At 41.3% G+C, this 20,455-nt stretch overlaps 2 protein-coding genes across 2 annotated transcripts in view; one reads left to right on the forward strand and one right to left on the reverse strand.

Annotated features, from left to right (window-relative positions):
• The window catches only part of rftn1a (raftlin, lipid raft linker 1a), a gene marked incomplete at its 3' end in the record, with an annotated part of 30,294 nt that extends 17,381 nt beyond the window's left edge, over nucleotides 1-12,913 (forward strand). Inside the window, exons 3-10 of the mRNA XM_084130201.1 lie at nucleotides 1,868-2,051; nucleotides 7,738-7,849; nucleotides 8,477-9,077; nucleotides 10,123-10,326; nucleotides 11,754-11,863; nucleotides 12,037-12,140; nucleotides 12,294-12,369; nucleotides 12,539-12,913. Coding sequence (XP_083986327.1) covers nucleotides 1,868-2,051; nucleotides 7,738-7,849; nucleotides 8,477-9,077; nucleotides 10,123-10,326; nucleotides 11,754-11,863; nucleotides 12,037-12,140; nucleotides 12,294-12,369; nucleotides 12,539-12,913 — 1,766 coding nt within the window. The remainder of the gene's footprint in view (nucleotides 1-1,867; nucleotides 2,052-7,737; nucleotides 7,850-8,476; nucleotides 9,078-10,122; nucleotides 10,327-11,753; nucleotides 11,864-12,036; nucleotides 12,141-12,293; nucleotides 12,370-12,538) is intronic.
• On the reverse strand, nucleotides 12,155-19,993 carry oxnad1 (oxidoreductase NAD-binding domain containing 1). The gene is made up of 8 exons (XM_084130202.1): nucleotides 19,942-19,993; nucleotides 19,533-19,673; nucleotides 19,275-19,338; nucleotides 18,687-18,793; nucleotides 17,671-17,812; nucleotides 14,967-15,203; nucleotides 14,779-14,887; nucleotides 12,155-14,691 (listed from the first exon to the last, which is right to left on the reverse strand). The coding sequence occupies exons 2-8, from the start codon at nucleotides 19,634-19,636 to the stop codon at nucleotides 14,534-14,536; spliced, it is 921 nt and encodes a 306-aa protein (XP_083986328.1). The 5' UTR covers nucleotides 19,637-19,673; nucleotides 19,942-19,993; the 3' UTR covers nucleotides 12,155-14,533.
• Between the last annotated feature and the right edge of the window lie 462 nt (nucleotides 19,994-20,455).

Consider the following 20,455-nt stretch of genomic DNA (forward strand, 5'->3'; position numbering starts at 1 on the left):
ATTATCAAATAAATGCAGCCCTGTTGAGCACAAGAGACTTCTTTGTCTCTTCATTTCAAAATCTTCATTTTTTTTAACATGTACAAGGTTTACAAATTTAAATTATAAGCAAATCTATTCCAAACCTCCCAGCTAACAGTGTTCTAAGAACGTTTTGCTAATATTCACATTAATTTATGAAAACATTATTTCTGAATGTTCCCTGAATGTTCAAAACGACCAGTTTTAAAAATGTTTTTTCTTGGTTATGTGAACATTAAAGGAACATTCCATTGTATCATTTTGCAAACATTATGGGAATGTTACATTTGAATGTTATCTGAACATTTTAAAATGTAGTAACATTTAAAAAATGTTAGACAAATGTTCAACTAAACATTTTGGACAAAAAAAGTTTCATGAATGATGTACAAATCATTTGAGAAGATGATTTGAGAACATCATTAAAGACCAGATAACTTTGAATGAACCTTCTATTAACATTACTGGAGTTACATTTGTTCATAACTTTGAGAGAACCTTCCAAGAACTGGGCTGAGCTACTGACATGGTTGAATTGAAATTTTCGACCAGACATAAATAACATAATTTCCTTAACATGACCTGCATCCTAACAGTGAAATTCACACTGCGTCACAGAAATCACACATATGCACTCATTTGCTGTGAACCGTGCTGTTATTTCCTCTTTGGAAACACTAATAAACCCCCCTCAGAGTGAGAGCGTGTTCAGACCGTCACAGTTTTGTTTAAACAAGCTCGTCACACCTCTGAAAGATGATTGCAGCTCACTGCGGCCCTGAATAATGAGCGCTGGAAATTAACTTTAATTACTGATCACAGAAACAATTTGCTTGTAAAACCATTTCACCAGAATACTTTCAAACTATTTCTACAGCATTTCAGTTAGTGTGTCAGAAAATGAGCTTCTTAAGGTTTTTTTTTTTTTTTTTTTTTTTTTTTTTTTTTGCCAGAGATGACTGTGAATGAAATGGTTTGCACCTATCTTCTAATATTTGTCTTTCGTCATTCCTCCTCCCTGTTTCCACATGGGTATGTGGTGGGGGTGAATATATTAGTTCATGCAGATATAGTGTTATGAGAATGTCAGTTCAGTTTTGGTACATTGACATATGTGAAGGACTAGGGCTAGTTGTCACATTTATTACTCTGGTAAATATCTAGTGATTTATTTTTTCATCCATTAGACATTCCTAAAGAGTTCAACAGTTTGTATTTGGTAAGGTTTTTTATGGTACATTTATTTGATCAAAATAAAGTAAAAACAGTATTATTGTGAAATATTATTAGAATTTAAAATAACTGTTTTCAGCTTTGATATATGTTTAAAATTGTATTTATTCCTGTGATGGCAATGCTGAATTTTTAGCAGTCATTACTCCAATATTCAGTGTCACATGATCCTTCAGAAATCATTCTAACATGCTGATACAGTTTTTTTTTTTTTTGTTCAGGATTCTTTGATGAATAGAAAGCATAGAAACACAATTTATTTAAAATTTTAAAAATTTGTAACAATGTCAAAGTCTTTACTATCTTTACTATTAATTTCTCAAAAAAATCTTTCTGAAATCTTACTGATTGATATCATTTGTTTTATTATTGTGTGTGAGTGTGTGTGTACGTACGTACGTGTGCGTGCGTGTGTGTGTGTGCGCATCAGTAAGGTTTTTTCAAAATATTTATATATTTTCTGGGTATTTTTTATTATTAGAAGTAAGTTGTCATGGTGGTAAGTTCATTTCAATGATAGTTGAACGATAGATAACATGTTTATTTATTTATTTTCTTTCTCTGCTCATTTCTCTCTGTGTGCCTGTCTGACTCTCTCTCTCTCTCTCTTCAGAGGTGTCAGTGTCCTCATTGCTGTGTCTGTCGTCAGTCAGAGAGCTTCCAGTGCAGGTGTGTGAGTTGTATCAGAAGGGATTCGTACTGGCTGCTGTCCATCCCTTTGTTCACTCCTGCGGCCCTGCTAGTGCTAACCTACAGAAGCAGTTACACAGAGCCGTGCTCATCAGACAAACACACAGGTATACACACAAACCTTGACTATATTCGGCATATGCTTATTGTACAGAACGTCTCGGTTACGTATGTAACCCTCGTTCTCTGAGGAGGGAACGGAGACGTTACATCTGTAAATGGAAAAAATGTGGGTTTCGCTTAGAAGCCTATCACCTTTGAGTTCTACAAAACGAGCCAATAGCAAGGAAAATGCCATGGGTCTGCGGAATTTGCATAGTACAACTCCGCCCCACCGCATGGGTATAAAAGGAGGGACGCTGGCAATCTCTCATTATGTTTTCCGCTGAGGAGCCAAGACTAGACTCCAGGCCGTTCCAGCGGTTGTGGCAGAGGGACGTAACCCTTCCGTTCAGTCACTACGAGTTACATCAGTGAATGACGAAATAGGGGTCCCAATTCAATCACGCCACAGCGGCTGTCTTCCAGTGCCCTGCGCAAGTTTGAGCTCCCTGTCGTGAGACTAGCACGGACGAAGGGCTAGGCTTAACGCAGGAATACCAAGGTACACTGGGTGGCATATCCCAGGTGGAATATGTAACACAGCGCCTACCCATAGGGAGAACTTAGTATACACATATGACCCGTGTGCGGGTTGCATATGGAAAACTCAGAGCTATCCAACCCGCAGGGTGGAATGTTTCAACCTCGAGATGGCAAGAGGGGTCTTGCCGAGGGAAAACGCGTCAACAGTGCAGGAGGAACTCAGGGTCTAAGGAGAACTCTGAGTGAAATAGTGCACCTATCCAGTCCGTGGAGTGGAATGGCGCAGCAAGCGATGACACAGAGCAGGTCCTACTTACTGGCTAGTGGAAGCGAGTACATGAGAGGACACTGGCTCTACCCGGAGATTATAGAATCTCGCGAAAGTGTTGGGTGTTGCCCAGCCTGCAGCTCTACAGATGTCTGTTAGCGAGGCCCCATGCTCTAAAGCCCAGGAGGATGTCACACTCCAGGTGGAGTGTGCATTCACCTCTAGGGGGCATGGACGACCCTGCGTCTGGTAAGCCAAGACAATGGCGTCCACTATCCAGTGAGACAACCTTTACTTGGAGAGAGCCTTTCCCTTCAGCTTCCCACCAAAACAGACAAAGAGCTGGTCTGAGATCCTGAAACACTGCGTTCTGTCTGCGTAAGCACGGATGGCGCATACTGGACAGAGCAGTGCCAAGGCTGGGACTGCCTCCTCCGAGGGCAGCGCTTGCAGGTTTACCACCTGATCCCTGAAAGGAGTGGTGGGAACCTTGGGTACGTATCCAGGCCAGGGTCTCAAGATCACGTGAGAGTTAGCCAGGCCGAATTCTACGCACTCTTTGTCAACCGAAAATGCCTGCAGGTCCCCTACCCTCTTGATGGAGGCAAAAGCAACCAGGAGCACTGTCTTCATAGACAGGAACTTAAGCTCCACTGATCGCAATGGCTCAAAGGGAGCTCTCTGCAGGGCTGATAAGACCACTGCGAGGTCCCAAGAGGGTATAATAGGAGAGCGAGGAGGATTTAGTCTCCTCGCCCCCCCTCAGGAACCTGACGACCAGGTCATGCTGTTCCACCGTTTTCGACTCCACAAGGTCATGGTGCACAGACATGGTGGCCACATAAACCTTCAGGGTGGAGGAGACAGCCTTTGTTCCAACCCTTCTTGGAGGAAGGAGAGCATGGACCCGATTGGGCATTTTCTGGAGTCTTCTCAGCGAGAAGAACACCAGGTGACGAAGAGGTCACACTTCAACGCATAGGCATGTGGACAGGGCCCTAGCGGAAGTGATGGTAGCCACCACCTGAGGTGGTATGGTACTCAAACCTGCCGAGACCCACACATGCAGGTTCCACAGATCGGGACATGGGTGCCAGAGGGTGCCCAGTCTCTGAGAAAGGAGGTCCTTTGGCCAGGGAGGGACTGTCGTGAGGAGCACCAGTTCGGAGAACCAAGTCCGGGTGGGCCAATGAGGCGCAACCAAAAGGACCTGCTCCTCGTCCTCCATGATCTTGCACAGGACCTGTGCAAGAAGGCTCACTGGGGGAAACGCATACTTGCGGAGGCCCCGCGGCCAGCTGTGCGCTAGTGTATCCGTGCCGAGGGTCCCCTCGATCAGGGAATAAAACAAGCGGCAATGGGAAGAGTCTAGGGAGGCAAACAGGTCTATCTGTGCATTGCCGAACGGTTCCCAAATCAGCTGAACCATCTGGGGATGGAGTCTCCATTCCCCAGGAAGTGGCCAAAACCCTGAGAGCTCGTCGACTGCACGGTTCAGCTCTTCCAGGATGTGAATGGCTCGAAGCAACCTCAGATGCTTCTGACTCCATAGGAAGAGATGGCGGGCGAGTTGCAACATATGGCGGGAACGTAGACCACCTTGTCGGTTGATGTACGCTACTGTCACCGTGTTGTCTGAACGGACTAGTACGTGTTGGTTCTTGAGCAACGCCCGGAAGCGGTGCAGAGCCAAGCGTACTGCCAGCAACTGGAGGCAATTGACATGCCAAAGGTCCTGTCCAGGAGCCCGCGGCAGCATGTCCATTGCACATGGCACCCCAGCCCGTGGTGGAGGCATCTGTTAAGACAACAACATGCCTGGAAACTCGTTCTAAGGACACTCCGGCCCGTAGAAAGGAGAGGTTCGACCACGGGGTGAAGGTCTGACGGCAGGCCCGAGTAACTGGTACTCGGAGCGTGCCCTGTTGCCATGCCCATCTCGGGACTCGATCGCAAAGCCAGTGCTGAATCGGTCTCATATGAAGCAGTCCGAGTGGTGTGGCTGCCGCTGCGGATGCCATATGCCACAGGAGCCTCTGAAATAACTTCAGTGGAACCGCACTCTTGCCCTCGAATTGACTCGGGCAATTCAGCAGTGACTTCGCGCGCTCGCTCATAAGCTGCGAGGACATGGCGACCGAGTCGATTTCCATACAGAGAAAAGAGGAGGAGGAGAGTTTGCTCTTTTCCCAGTTGACCCAAAGGCCCAGACGGGCCAGGTGCCGGAGCCAGTGGCATATTCACAGGTCCCTATGTTTGCAAAACCTGGTCTTGAGAGAGAGCTAGAATTAGCCAGTCGTCGAGATAGTTCAGGATGTGATCCCCGTGCTGCCTCGGCGACTTTCGTGAGGACGCGAGGGTACAGGGCTAACCCGAATGGGAGAACCGTGTACTGGTATGCCTGCGCCTTGAAAGCAAACCATAGAAACGGTCTGTGTCGAGGAAGAATGGAGACATGAAAGTACGCGTCCTTCAGGTTGATCGCTGCAAACCAATCCAGAGGACGAAAACATTCAAAAATGCGTTTGGCTGTAAACATCTTGAATGGAAGCCTGTGAAGGGTTTGGTTCAAGACGCGCAGGTCCAGGATTGGCCATAACCCACCGGTTTTCTTGGGTACAATGAAGTAGGGGCAGCCAGCACAGATTGGGAAGCTCTAGCCAGGCTCCCAAAAACTGAACCAGTGGGGTCAATGCGAACCACAGATGTACCCACGATGGGGCAGCGAGGTGGAATGACCGGCCCGGACGTGGGAGGCGGAGCGCCCCGGTGTGAGGCACGGTCATATGCCACGTCCTGAAAGAGGAGACCAGGGAAGGACGAGCGTTCCGCGGGGGCCTGCTCTGACAGGGGTCTGGCGACAGGGGGACGAGGGTGGTGAGGCAGAGCGTCGCACACTGCCATCTGCGGCCTCTGGGGGCTCAGAGATGGGGGTGTCAGTTCTTCCTTTAACCACATTAAAGTGCTGCCAGCCGAGAGGGGGAAGGAGTGGCCCTGCTACCATCTCCCATGAAGAACTGCAGCCCATCTCTGAGCAGTCTGCATCAGGAGTGCCACTTCGCCTGGTGTTTGGTAGGCAGCGGGGCTGGTGTGGACTGAGGCGCCTTCCTGCGGCCACCTCCACAGCGCGGCCCGGGTGAAGGCTGCTGTTGGGGCCAGGCGGGAGGGGAGTTTAGGAACCGGGTCTGCTCAGCATCTCGCATATCACCCAGGTTTAGCCAAAGGTGCCTCTCCTGGACCACAGCTATGGACATTACCTGATCCAGGGAGCTCTTCCATGAGCCCCGGATCAGCTCTACCCTCGTGCATGTCCCTGAGCATCCGGGCCTGGTAGACCTGCAGGATAGCCATGGCATGTAGCGAGGCGGCAGCCTGCCCCGCAGCTCTATAAGATTTTGCCACCAGGGTATATGAAAACTTACAGGCTTTGGAGGGTTGCTTTGGATCACCACGCCAGGTAGAAGCGACCCCAGTGTACCCTTTAGCCGCGGCCCCATCGAGGGAAGAGAAGGCAAAGGAGGCCGCCGAACGATCACGGGAAGACAATGGAGACTTCCAGGACCTCGTGACCTCCTCATGACGCCCATCAGATGGCAAAACGAACCGACCGCACCCAGAAGTGCACGGACGAGACATCTTGAAAAAGACGTGCCACGCGCAAGCTCTTTTGTGAGAGGAAAAAAGCTCAGCAGCGTGCTGAAGCGCCCAGGGAGAAGCACACGCACTGTTGGCAGATCACTGCACAGACCAGCAGCAGGCAATGTGATCTCGCTGGAACACGCCGTTGCACCAACACTCTGGAGAGCCGCTCGTCTCGTAGTCGAAGAACTCCGATACAGGCTTGCAGAGGAGTGAACAGAAACTCTTGGCTCCGAAGCAAAAACATAATGCGAGATTGCCAGCGTCCCTCCTTTTATACCCACGCGGTGGGGCGGAGTTGCGCTGTGCAAATTCCACAGACCCATGGCATTTTCCTTGCCATTGGCTCATTTTGTAGAACTCGAAGGTGATAGGCTTCTAAGCGAAACCCCCAATTTGTCATTCACTGACGTAACTCGTAGTGACTGAACGAAAGGGAAACAGTGTTCTGTACACATCAATCAACATTTCAAATAGTAATATTTTTGCATTATATACAACTATGTTGCATTCTTAAATCATATAAAGTGGTGCTGTGATCATCTTAGAAATAGAGAGTTACTTTACATTTTAGTTTGTGTGAAAATGTCAGGTCAGTAAAAGGTTTTAAAAAGTGACTTTAAAAAAAACAAAAATTGTGACTACCATACCATACGTGAGTAAAAAAGGTTTTTAAAAGAAATCAATATTTTACCTCAACAAGGATGCATTAAATCGATTAGAAGTGACAGTAAAGACATTAAATACTGTTACAAAATATTTATTTTCCAAAAAAATATTTATAAAGTTAATGATGAATAACTTATATAGTATATATAATATGTTCAACTAGAAAACAGATCTTTGAAAATGTAATATATTTTTCTGATTATTTCCTGTTTTTTTTTTTTTTAATCAAATATGTGCAGCCTTGGTGAGCATAGGAATCATTTTCAATTTTTTTAGAAACATTGACCCAAACTTTTAAACAGTAAGTTCAAAATGTGCCGCATGTAAACATAATAAAACAAAACATAAATGTCCATGGCCTGGTCCTCTCTCCTCCCTCAATGTCATTACTCCTCCTTTTTTTCCTTCTGGAACTCCTCTGTGGGACTCAAGACCAATCATTAGCACTCGTGCCACCAGCCCCGCTCCGTTCCCATGGCTCTTGGCCCCACCCTGCTTGCCACAAGGGATTTTCTTTCTTTGGAATAAGGTTCATAGATGAATCAAGACTGAGTAATAGGGCCTATTTTGATTTCATGTGCATTTAAATTATAGATGTTCAAAAGTCGCTTTATGGTGCTTTTTTGTTACAGTGGTTCCGACAGTGGTCTGCTGAACTGGGTGGAGCCTCATCTCACAACAGACGTGTGTTACCTCGGTCACCAGGACCCTGACCCAGAAGTCATACAGGGCTATGTGAAAAAGGTTTGACCTTATTTTAAAGTTAATTTGTTTTCATTCAAACAGAGAGCAGCAGGTCAATTTGTTTTTCATTCACTTTAGTGGCACACTTAGTGTCATCACTCAATTAAAGATGGCATCAAAAACCCACTTACTTCAGACTCTCTCTATCATGGTCTTACAATATGGCTGTAAAACAGAAAACAAAAGCTGACAGGCTGCTGCAAAGACACAGACACCCCGTATTCATCTGCCATTCCATTAGTCGTCACCCCCTCGCCTTTTCAGTAATTGCATTTATCTGGAGATAAGCAGTGTTTGACTGAGTGTGTGTGTGTGTGTGGGGAAGTGTTTGCGCCGTGTGACATTTACTGATGATTTAGACATATGCGTGTGTGGCGTGACAGTATGATGATTGGAAAATATGGTTTTCATTAGCATTTCCTGTCACAGCTCCACAGAGCTTATTTTAAAAGCATCTAGAGGAAAATGCACCACCTTCCTCTTCCAAAGACACTGTAAAATTATTCATATTACATTGGAATCCATTTACATTCATTGTCAACTTTGATTGTACACTTTGAATAGAACAGGTGTCATGATGAATGTCTTAATGTTTTCAATTAGTCCTGGTTGTTTTTGGGGATGCAGGTGCAGGATTTGGCTGATCAGGGTGATCTGTTTGTGGGGTTTTTGCCCCAGCCCGGTGGGGGTCCATATTTCCTTGGTCACTGGGAACCAGAAGAGCTTTCCTCCTTGCACTCCAGTCCCTGTTCTGTGCATCACACCAGCAGACCTCCAACCCTCAGCCCTGTGAGCGAGCAGAGCCAACAGGATCGAGGCAACGGGGATCATCGAAACCAGTATCGTACAACCTTTAATCCAGATTTTGAGAACCAGAGCCAACACGATGAAGACTTTATGAACCACAGCCTTCAAATACAAAGCACTGAGAGCAGCCAGGGCTGGAATAATCAGAATCCTTTCACCGAGAACCATCAGTGTCCAGAGTATCAATACCTAAATGTTGAATGTGAATGTACACAAGCTGATGATTTAAAGAATCGAGTGTCATCGCATGAGTTTATATTAAGCTCTTGTGCATCAGAGCCACATCAAACCCAAAATACTAGAATGCAGTCGGTCCTGTCCAGCTGTGGTTTGGCAGAAAAACACAAAAGAGAGCACAGAGAGCAGGTCAAAAGCCAAGACAAACCCAGCAAGTGCACTGGAACCACCCAGATGTTGAATCGTAAGTATGCAGCCTGTAGAAATACAGAAAATGGGCTGGTGGAAAAACAAACAAGAAAACATGTTTTCTTTTAGATTATATCAAGTCTTATCAAGATAATTATATCAAATAAGATGAGCAATTTATAATTCCCAGGTCTGATTTAATCACAGTTCTTTAATAGTGAAGAAAACTTGAATTTGATTTGTCTCAGTTCACTTCCACTGTGTTGGTCCAATTCATAATTATTTTCAAAATATGCTGATGACTCAAATCTAACTGTAGAGACGATTTACATATAGTAGAAGTACATATTACATATAGTATAGTAGAATCTATTGACAAAATACATCACATGGAATCATTCATTCAACCAATTTGTTCAAACACTGATTGATTCAGGAATTAAACAAGTGACTTGCTGCATATATAGTAGGCCTATATAGTATGCGAAAAACGGAATGCGCAAACGGAGTACTATGTCAGAATACATAGTATTCGAAAACAGTAGGCAAAAAGAGATTCTGAAGTGTGCATTCAATAGGCACTTTGCTATCCCATGAGAGAGGAGTTGTGAATGGTGATGAAGCGACGCTACTGATGCCATAGGCTACATGACATTGACAACATGGCGGATGTAGTAGCCTACGTCCGAATTTCATTCATACCACACACATTCATACTATACGACTATACAGAAATTTTTTTTAACAGTCGACGCACTGATTTATTCAGGAAAGTGATTGCTGTGTATTGCGCAACGGTAATTCTTCTGTGGCTTTGTTTGGAATTATTTTTGTTTGCTGAGCAAAAGTAGACCAAGTAACAGGGAATATTGTGTTTAAAATTTAAGTTACTCACTATTAACTTTAAAACAACAGCTGCTGTATAAAATCAATAGCACTCTCAGACGCACAGTTTATCAGCGGCTTCGTTTTGCAGATATTCTGAAAAACACTTGCTCATGTAGCAGTTGCTTATCTATAAGTTTGTTTATAATTATCTGGCTTTTTAAGTCTGAATCAATATGTAGCAACAGTCTAAGTATTTGTTTCTGTATGTGTAGGTGTGCAGGTGTTCGCGCTGTACAACCATACGATAGTTCTGTCGGGATCGCCAAAATACTTTTCTCTGAGGGTTCCAATGCAGGTGCACAGGGAGGCGGGGCTTGTTAGCTCGGTTGACTCTCATTGGCTGGATCACATGACGCAGCACTTCAGAAGTGGCGCACAGCTCATCGACGGCTACTTTCATCTGGGAGATGACGCAGGTACTAGAGATGTAGTGATAATTTACAAATGGTAGTAAATTTTGCTGAATAAAAAAACATATTCTACTAATGTATTACATTTATTCATTTAACGAGTTTTAATGAATTAATGATACAATTATTAGAAAAAAACAAATGTGACAAAATGCATAACATCTAATAAAATAAAAAACAATAAAACAAAACTAAAATAACTACTTTTATAATTATTTTAGAAATCAGCTATAATCAGCGGTGACTATAAAACAAATTTGATCAACAATTCATATAAAGTCCCTTTCAAGGAAAGTCTGTTCACTTGGCGAGTGGAGCAGATATGACATCACTTTGTAGGCCAAAATGCGGAAACGAGTCTGCACTTCCGGTTCTATCGTCCCAGAGTCAATGTTTTTTTTTTTAATGGGTTTTTGGTTAAATGGCTTAAATTAGGTCCGTGATGAACAAAAGCTCAAGACACTTTGACATTTTGTTCTACAACATAACATACATCAATATCACCCCACCCCATTTTTTAAGCTGTTACGTGTCTTGTAAAAGGTGGTTGCTAACAAGTGGCTAAATGGGACTTGTTCACCAAAAGACTGTCTGGGACATTAAACATCCTCACGCTGAACAGATAAACTCAGTCTGCTTTTACAGCATCGTTATGCTTATAATTGTGCTCTTAGAAACTATTCTAAGTCAAACTTTCTGGGAAAAAAATTTTTTTAGATAAAAACTGAAAGAGTTGTCGGAAGCTTAGTGATGGTGACGTTGAATTTGAGGGACCGTGGTGTAGTTCGTTTATAGCCTACCTTTAGCTTTTTACTTCTGGCGACTGCATTTAGGCTTCAAAATTCATCAAAGTTTTGTTCATCTGTGATAATTATCTTGATGGACAAAACGTCTAAGTATCATAAACTTTTGTTGATCACAGAGCTTGTTTTTAGCGATAATCCAAAAACCTATGGGAAAATCCTATTGGGTTTTTGTCGATGGAACCAGTGTGACGCTAACTGCCGATTGGCCTACAAAGTGACGTCATACCTGCACCACTCTATTTGCAACGCCTCCGGGCACTTATTTCAGGCATACAAGACTAAGTCCTATCTATTTGAATAGGGAAATCCTGAAATCCCAAACACTATTTGCCATACTTACATTTAAATAACATATTTCATAACAGCAACAAAATCTGAGATAAACTATCCCATAAATTACTGCTCAAATAGCATTAAATAGGCTGTAGTAACCGGAGATTCCTAAGGGCAGCTGCAGTGACATGAAGACTTTACTAACTGGCGATTGGCCCTTTATTTTTGAAGGCGGGACTTATTCTGCCATATTGCAAGCTGCACTTTCTCCCATTCATAGTAATATGAGTGCTACGTCCTGGTATATCTTGAATTCATATAAACCTTTTCCAATCCTTTTTTCTTTATCTTCAGCATCTTCTTCCACTGTGGAAAGTGTTTTTATCTTCCAAAGTCCTTCAGGTGATGTTGGGCCAACCACAGTGTACGATGCTATTGTAGTTGAGCAATGGACTGTGATTGATGTAAGTCTACTCTGTTACTTACATGAACAATTCTATTATTTGTAGTGAAACTTACACATTTCGTCTTACCAACTAACTTTTAAATGAGTGCAAACATATGTGCTCATTCACACAATTTGTCTCAATAGGGAATGAGTGAAATGTTTTCACACATTATGTTGACTGTTTTGCAGGGTGTCGCAGTGAAGACAGACTACATCCCTCTGCTCCAGTCTCTGGCTCCATACGGCTGGAGACTAATGTGTGTGCTGCCCACCCCCATCGTCAAAATGAAAAGGTCCCAAAGTCATGCTAAACCTTTAATCAAGACCATTATGTTCAATGATACAGTTTAGGGGCTAAACATTACCTGAAAAAGAAGTCTTCTCTTAGTTTTTATTCTTCATTTAAACAGCTCTTACAGACATCTGATTTGTTATTTTTGTCTTAGTGATGGAAGTTTGGCCACAAAACAGATCCTCTTCCTCCAGAGACCCACGCTGCCTCGCAAGAGGAGAGACTTGACGGTGTGTATGCATGGCACAAGGTTTATTTCTGCCACAAAAGAAAGGATTCTGCTAAAATTAGATTAGAGTTGTCTAAGAGAACTGTGTGAAATTGTAATAGCGTTGTCAGTTGACATTAAAATCCTCAAAAGTAGCTCAGTGTCTGACAGTTTGTGTGTATGTTTTCCAGAAACTGCACCTCAGAGGTCAAAACAAAAGGAACTTGAATAGTAAGAGGACATCAGAGAGGGAGATATCACCGCTGGCAACGATTGAGAGAGAAATGGAAAGAATGGAGAGAGAAAACACAAGTCTGATGAGACAATGTGAGATTATCCAAAAGGAAAATGGGCAGACATTGCCAGAAAGCCCAGAGAGGAGAGATCAAGCGGAAAGGACGGTGGAATTCCACACGCAGAGAATCGACATCCCGAACATCAGCCCAGGAAAAAAGGACGGCATTACAAACGGCGATCAGGAATTAAAGCGCACAATTACGTGTGTTAAATTGGAGGAAGTGCGAGTGGCGGTAACAGAGAGAGCTTTATTCTCTGGAGTGTGCTGACTATTCATTTATGCATATTTAACCATTACAATATGCTCATGTTTATTCAGGCAGAACACACTATAGTCGGGCCCTTGTCTGGGCAAATACATCTGCTGATGGAGTAACTGTCCTGGTAAGATTGCTAAGAGGGGTTTGAATCTCGTAATTATTTAGGTTTTTAGGGTAAATTGCTGTAGCAAATGTATGAAAACGTCCTTTCAAGGAGCTCTGAATATGCTAAACGCTGACCAATGTGTTGAGACTTGTACCCGTGTGAATCTGTGATGTTAGCTCGTTTTATTACATACAATATTAGCATACGCAATATGTCATACACTAGCTCAAATCCGTAAAATGAAAAAGATTTATTTATTTAAGACAGTCGCAGTAAGGATGGCAGTAACTGATGTCTTACTTTGTAAAGTAACAGTTATAGTGAATGTCCGTGAGACAGTTAATGGTGTAAATAAAAGCTCTCAATGATGGGCTTAAGATGCAAATTAAAGACGCATCATTTACAGCAGATTTAGTTCAAACCCTTATCAAACTCACCGAACTGCAATCTTCTTGTAACTCTAGTAACTAGAACTTGAGCTGGTTCAGGCGTGTTTGAGTAGAGTTGGAGCTAAACTCTGCAGGGCAGTGGCCCTCCAGGGCCAGATTTGAGGAACCCTGATTTACAGCAAAAGCTTGCAGTTTTCAATGTCGCTTTTCATTGTGACTTTACATATTTAAACAATTGCTTGCTACTAGAGAAAAATAATTTGTTTCGAACATGACGATTATTGACATTATATTTTAAGAGTTTAATTTTGCCTGGTTATAATGCAAAAAAAAAATCAACATTGCAGCTGTAGTCCCCCTTTTTACAGTAAAATTAGATAAACTACAACCAGGCAAAAAAAATGGCATGACTTGCTCTTAAAAAGCACAATATATGATACAGTTCTTGTCTGATTTTTATGTTATTGAAACAATTTCAACAAACAAATTTCGGTCTTTAAGTAAAATTTAAATAGATGAGAGCTGTACTTGCAAAGCTGGAAATAGCTGCTCATGGGTGTTATGGATATGGCTTATTTTGTTTGAAGATTATGAGGGCACGTGAATTAAAAAAAATGATGTGCACGGATACATTTATAATAAATACTGCAATGACTTTAAAGGGACTTCTACCATGTTTAGCACCTTTCAGCAAATTAGGACTATATTAAATATAGTTAAAAATATGTTTTATGTTTTCTTCTTTCCAGATCATTTCTACGTCCCTGTGAAGAATGTTTGAAATGAATAAATATGTGTTCTAAAATGCAAACATAATTATTCAGACCTAAAAAAACAAAAACAGTGCAATCTGAGTGTGCAATCTTTTAACATGCCTTCAAAACAGGACTCCTGACGTTAACCAGCAAATGAACTATGATGTAGATCATTACAGTGCTTGTCATGGTCAATTTGTTGAGTCCATCTTTAAAATGAGGTAAAATTGTTCAAATGCAGACATAGTGTCTGTCTGTTGTGCGTTTCAACAGATATCAAAGTTATTACAGGTCCATTGCCATTAAAGTCTGTTTCTATAATGACACCGATGCAAATGCATCCATCACTGTGTCCTCTGCTTTGGGTGGAGGTTTAAAGCTACCACCATTTCTCAAAAAGGATTCTGTCCTCCGGTAGGCCGATTCTCTGCAGGTCTGAACTCACTTTCTCTATCATAGGAGGAGGGCCACAAAGATAACACAATGTGCGCTCCGAGTCTACATAGCGCTGAAGCTCCTCTTCTGATATCCTTCCACCTGCCGAGACACAAGAATATCTCATGTGACGCATAAAACTTTAGGAAACAGATAGCAAAAATAACAACTGTAGATATTTCTACTCACTTATGGTGTAAGGCTGAAGTTCCTGCTCTATGTCAGAGCTCTGCTGGGTAACATGGAGATCGCAGGAGAATCTATCTGGTCGCTCATGACAAATGTCAATAATGGTGTTCTAAATGGAGCAGATATCTAAAAATCAGTTGGCAGCTTTAATCTCCCCTCAGTGACAAGTCAAGGGTGCATATACTTGCCTTGAAGAGCAGCTCTTTGGTGTTCTTGGCGCTGTAGCACAGGTGTGTGTGTCCTGGTGTGTACCTGTGACCATCAGCGTGTCTGAGCAGATCCGCTGCATGCAGCAGGATGGAGTACAGAGGGTTAATGCCCACACCACCAGCTACCAGCAACAGGTCCACCACAGGGTCCGAAGGTTGAGGGTCAAAGTAGAAATTACCTCCCACCCTCACTGCTACCTGAGAGCCCACAGAGCACTGAAACGGAGGAGGACAAATCGGAATTTACAAAAAAAAAGGGGAGAGAATATATTTTTTTGGAGAAAATCTATAAAATAAAGGCATTCATCAGCATTTATGGAATATAGCTCTCTAAAGTTCTGATTATTTTAATTATTTCAAATGCATTTTCTTTCTCTATGGTAGAATAATCGTATAAAAAAAAACAATCCATATTGTACATGCACAAGAAATGTAATGCATTAATGCAACCAGTAATGCAATGCATTTCCATGTGAAACAGGATATTCAGTGAAAATATACTGATTAAAAACTAACTTTTTTAATCCAGCAGAGGGATGACATTTGACCTGATGTATGACATACAGGACATTTTAGACTTCTAATTCATAACAGGCATTTTGTCTGCGCATCCGCACTCTTCAATTCTCACCTAAGCTTATGCTACTGTATGTGCTACGTCAGGTCAGAGGTCACCCTTCCACTGGAACTCGACTCCCTTGTGAACACACGTACGGCTGTTGCCGGAAACCAGTGATTATATTTTTAAAAGTTTTAAATATGGATTTGTCTTCAAAAACCAAACACTCCGCTTCAGAAGGCTTTATTAATCCACTGGAGTAGTATGGATTATTTTATGATGGATGGATGCGCTTTTTTGGAACTTCAAAAACTCAGGCACTATTCAATGCCATTACATCTTCTACGGCTGAAAGAAGAAACATATGGATGGCTTGAGGGTGAGTAAATTATGGGATAATTTTTATTTTTGGGTGAACTATTTCTTTAACAAACATTTCAATAAAATCAGGGAATAGTACATTCCAAATAAAAACAGATTAAAAATCTGAATAATGATACTAATTCTATTACAGTTCAAAAGTGTGGGGTTGGTAAGATTTTTTTTTAAACAAATTAATATTTTTATTCAGCAAGGATGAATTATTTTTTTTACAAAAGTAACAGTACATATCTATCTATAAATTACAGGAACGTCCGTCTGTCTGTGTGTCTGTTATTTGCATATCTCTCGAACCATTAGTCCGATGGATTTCAAACTTGACAGGTGTCTTGCTACGGGCATGAGTAAGTTTGACGTAGTTTGGATTAGAAATGCAAAAGATATCGTTAAATATATCGGTAAAAGAAGCACTTAGAAGGTTGTGGTTTAAAAATAAACATTCTGACATAAACACTCTGTCAGCTAAACATAAAGTCAGCTACACTGTTTATTTCTGAATATTATATTTTATTCATGGCCATCATTTGTAGTAGCCTATTCACAAACTGTTTGCTCAAGCTTAGCGTTTTTTCGGAGTTCACCATGTAGCCTGCTCCCTGAATCGTTGCGCTTATTCATTTGTGGATGTCAACTGAATCTGTAAGTCAGCTACACTGTTTACTTCTGAATATTATATCTATCTATAAATTACAGGAACGTCTTTCTGTCTGTGTGTGTGTGTGTGTGTGTGTGTCTATTATTCGCATATCTCTCGAACCGTTAGTCCGATGGATTTCAAGTGTCTTTAGGTGTCTTGCTATGGGCACGAGTAAGTGCAGTGCCAAGTTTGGCGTTGTTTGGATTAGAAATGCAAAAGATATCGGTAAATATATCGGTAAAAGAAGCACACATTGGCTTTTGCCGCTCTAGCCACTGGCCACTCCCCCTCTCACACTGACACTGAGTGAGCACAGCCCAGGACCAGAGACAGAGAGGGTCGAAGAAAGCAGCGGAGCTTAAGTAGCGTTTTCTCGGAGTTCACTGTGTAGCCTGCTCCCTGAATCGACGTCGTGCTTATTCATTTGTGGATGTTAACTTAATCTCAGCTACACTGTTTATTTCTTAATATTATATTTTATTCTGGTGCGCTTAACGTTGTCGCTACTGTGTAATAGTAGCCTATGCTATTCACCAACTAAACATATCCTATTCAATGCATTCACAGTCTCTTTTTCACGGCCATCATTTGTAGTAGCCTATTCACAAACTGTTTGCTCAAGCGTAGCGTTTTCTCGGAGTTCACTGTGTAGCCTGCTCCCTCAATCGTGTAGTTCAATTTTCCACATTTATTGTATGTCATTATGTCAGTATCAGTATTTGCTTTCTACCATGCACAAATAAAAAAAGTCACTGAACTTTTGCTGTGCAATTGTAACAATGAGCACTCAAACACACCGAACCAACAATTACTAAAAACACACACGAAAACTGATTTTGCACGGGCACTTTGCACTAGTATTTTATTTGACACTGAAGACTGGAGTAATGACCGCTGAAAATTCAGCTTTGATCACAGGAATAAATTAGATTTTAAAATATATTAAAAGAGAAAATTGTAATAATATTTCACAATATTACTCTATATTTGATCAGATAAATGCAGCCTGGGTGAGCATAAGAGGCTTCTTTCAAAAGCAAACAAACAAAAATCTTTCCAACCCCAAACTTTTGAAAGGTAGTGTATATTTTGTTTCATTCACTCACTTTTGTGTGAATCCATTGTGCTGGAGGATGGCGTGCGTTTTTGACGGCCAGTTCGATAACTCCCTCTCTCTGCAGAAGGCCAGGACTCGAGCAAATGGAAAAGCCGCCCACTGTTTCCACACCTGGGATGAAGAAATCCACCCTGTGAAAAAGGGAGCAATTCAAAATGATTAATATAATATAATATAATATAATATAATATAATATAATATAATATAATATAATATAATATAATATAATATAATATACTGACACACTACTGAAAACTAACAACACAACTACATAAACTACTTTTAGAAAGTTAAGAGAAAGTATTCTTCCCACACAGTATCTCTGTAAAGCTGCTTTGAAACAATGTGTTGTAAAAAGCGCTATATAAATAAATGTGACTTGTCTTGACACAGTAACATTCTAGGACAACAAAACCCTAGTGTTCAAAATTACTTAAATCAATAATACTTAATAAAAAAAAAACTGAAACAACATATGCTTTAAGAGTCACCATATGTGTATGCAGAGCATGAATAAGTGATAAGCACATATGTCAGGCGTACACACACACACCTACTCGCGCTGCTCTCCCTGACTCGTGTTCTTTAGCAGGAACACATCATCATATGGTCTGGAGGAGTTTATGTGCATATATCTGCATAAATCAACACCTGACTTTTTCACCTCACTCAGGGTCCCTCAAAACTCAGACACACACAACAAGAGCAGAAAGTGAGAGAGAAAGTGCGAGGAGAGGTTGATGTACGAATAGATTTTTTTCATTTATTTTCTCACACTGAAATAAGTGAGAATTTTAAGTGAGAGGAAAGCACCATCTCCTGGCCATTTTGAAAAATTCCATGTCTTCTTATCCATTAGTCACTTTCAAATGAAAATAAAGTAACATTTAGGAACAGTATTAGCTCCAGACTGTCTAGATTAATGTTTCCCAACTTTTATTGTCTCATATACCCCCACAGCCCCATCACATTAATACAAGATATCATTTAGTATAGCGTTCTTACCACTGTCCAGCACGGAAGCTGAAGTCAGGATGTGGAACCTCCAGTCTCAGTCGCTTTACTGCTTCAGATTCGTTCATAACCTCACTAACACGTGCAGAGAAAAGCTCCTGGATGCACACAGAACAGCAAATCATGTCTTTACAGAGAATTTACAATAAAATCCCCATATTTCAGCCTCTCAGGATTTTAAATGTAATGCTTTATTCAATTTGGATGTACAAATGAGAGCCATTATACATTTTTATCACTCAAAACTATACACACACTCAATGATTTAAGTGTGATAATATATAACATGACAATATAATCTGCATAATATGTTAATGAAATAACACTATACTATCCAGTATGCTACATATCTACAAATTAAAGTAGTACGATAAAAGTAGAAATAAATAATAAATAAATGATTATGTCGTCTTGAATTCTCATGGCAAAAATCAAATGACAGTGGTTGACCTACAACACAGAATAAGTGTCTGAACTTTCACCTACTTGGCTACATCATTTGTTAACCATTTATATGTTCAGAGGAATCAGAGGTCAACAGGCCATCCAATATAGATAAAGAAATCTAATAAGACTCACCATGTCTCTATGAACGTTAGAGGTTCTCTCTAGATGGTCAGTCTGTCTTCTGGATGACATTTTTCTGAAACAAATTTTGTAAAGTTTAGGTTGAACACAAAGGATAGTGTCTAAACGCTGGCTGTGTCTCAAAATCCAGTGCGCTCCTTACATAACTAACGTTAAACAGTATTTTTGCTGCATGCCAACTAGGTAGCCAGCTCAAGAGGTTTTAAAACACAAAGCCTCTAGAAACAGCCCCAGATTCTGGATACTCACCGCGTGACTGTGTCTTTACATGAACACAAAACAGCTGGTCTGAACAGTTTTGATCCAACAGCGAAACTTCTGGCCACCGTTCTTACAAAACACGGGACACTCATGATTGATCAGATAGACGGTCTGATCCCGGTCAAACACCTGATAACGTCATCAAATACAAAGCACGTTAGTTGTATTTACTGAACAATAACCAACGACATTGAAATCTGAAATGAGAGTTTCTTCTCAACAGCTGACATTCACACACGTGAGCAGCAAGCAATTTATCTCTAATGATAATAAAATAATCCGTTTTCTGTTCAATTTATCTTTAAATTAATTATAAGAAATGATAAAAATTAAGCGGACAAAGCATAACGAGCATATATGCTCAAGAGGAAGAATATTTTGTGTCAAAATAATTCACCTCTGTCACACCGGTGACGTTCCTTCTTCGTCTGTGTTTAAGGATAGTGAACACAGTCTATAGCGCCACCCAGTGATCTTCCTTCACTTCGGTAGTGATGGGCGATTTCGAAACATGAAGCTTCATGAAGCTTCGAAACCTAAAGGAATTGGTTCGAATCAGTGGTTCGGAGCGTGTCTCAAACTGCCAAAGTCACGTGATTTCAGTAAACGAGGCGTCGTTACGTCATGGTTCACAGCAGAGCCATTCAACGGTTCACACATACACATACATTTTTCTGGAACATTTTTTGACAGTATTCACTGGAAGAAAGCATGGTTATTCCCTGGAAAATACTGTATGTCAAATCTTTGTGCTGCATTTAGAAATGTATTAACTAAAAGAAATTTCTTAAGACTGTGCCTAAATTTGATGTATTTATCGCAGTGATTTCCCTTATTGTAAAATATCTTAAACTCATTCATTACAATAAGAACAACAAGTTTAATAAGAATTATCATTTTTTTCTACTGGT

The sequence above is a fragment of the Abramis brama genome (assembly GCF_963993115.1).
Source record: "Abramis brama genome assembly, chromosome: 12".
NCBI lineage: Eukaryota > Metazoa > Chordata > Actinopteri > Cypriniformes > Leuciscidae > Abramis > Abramis brama.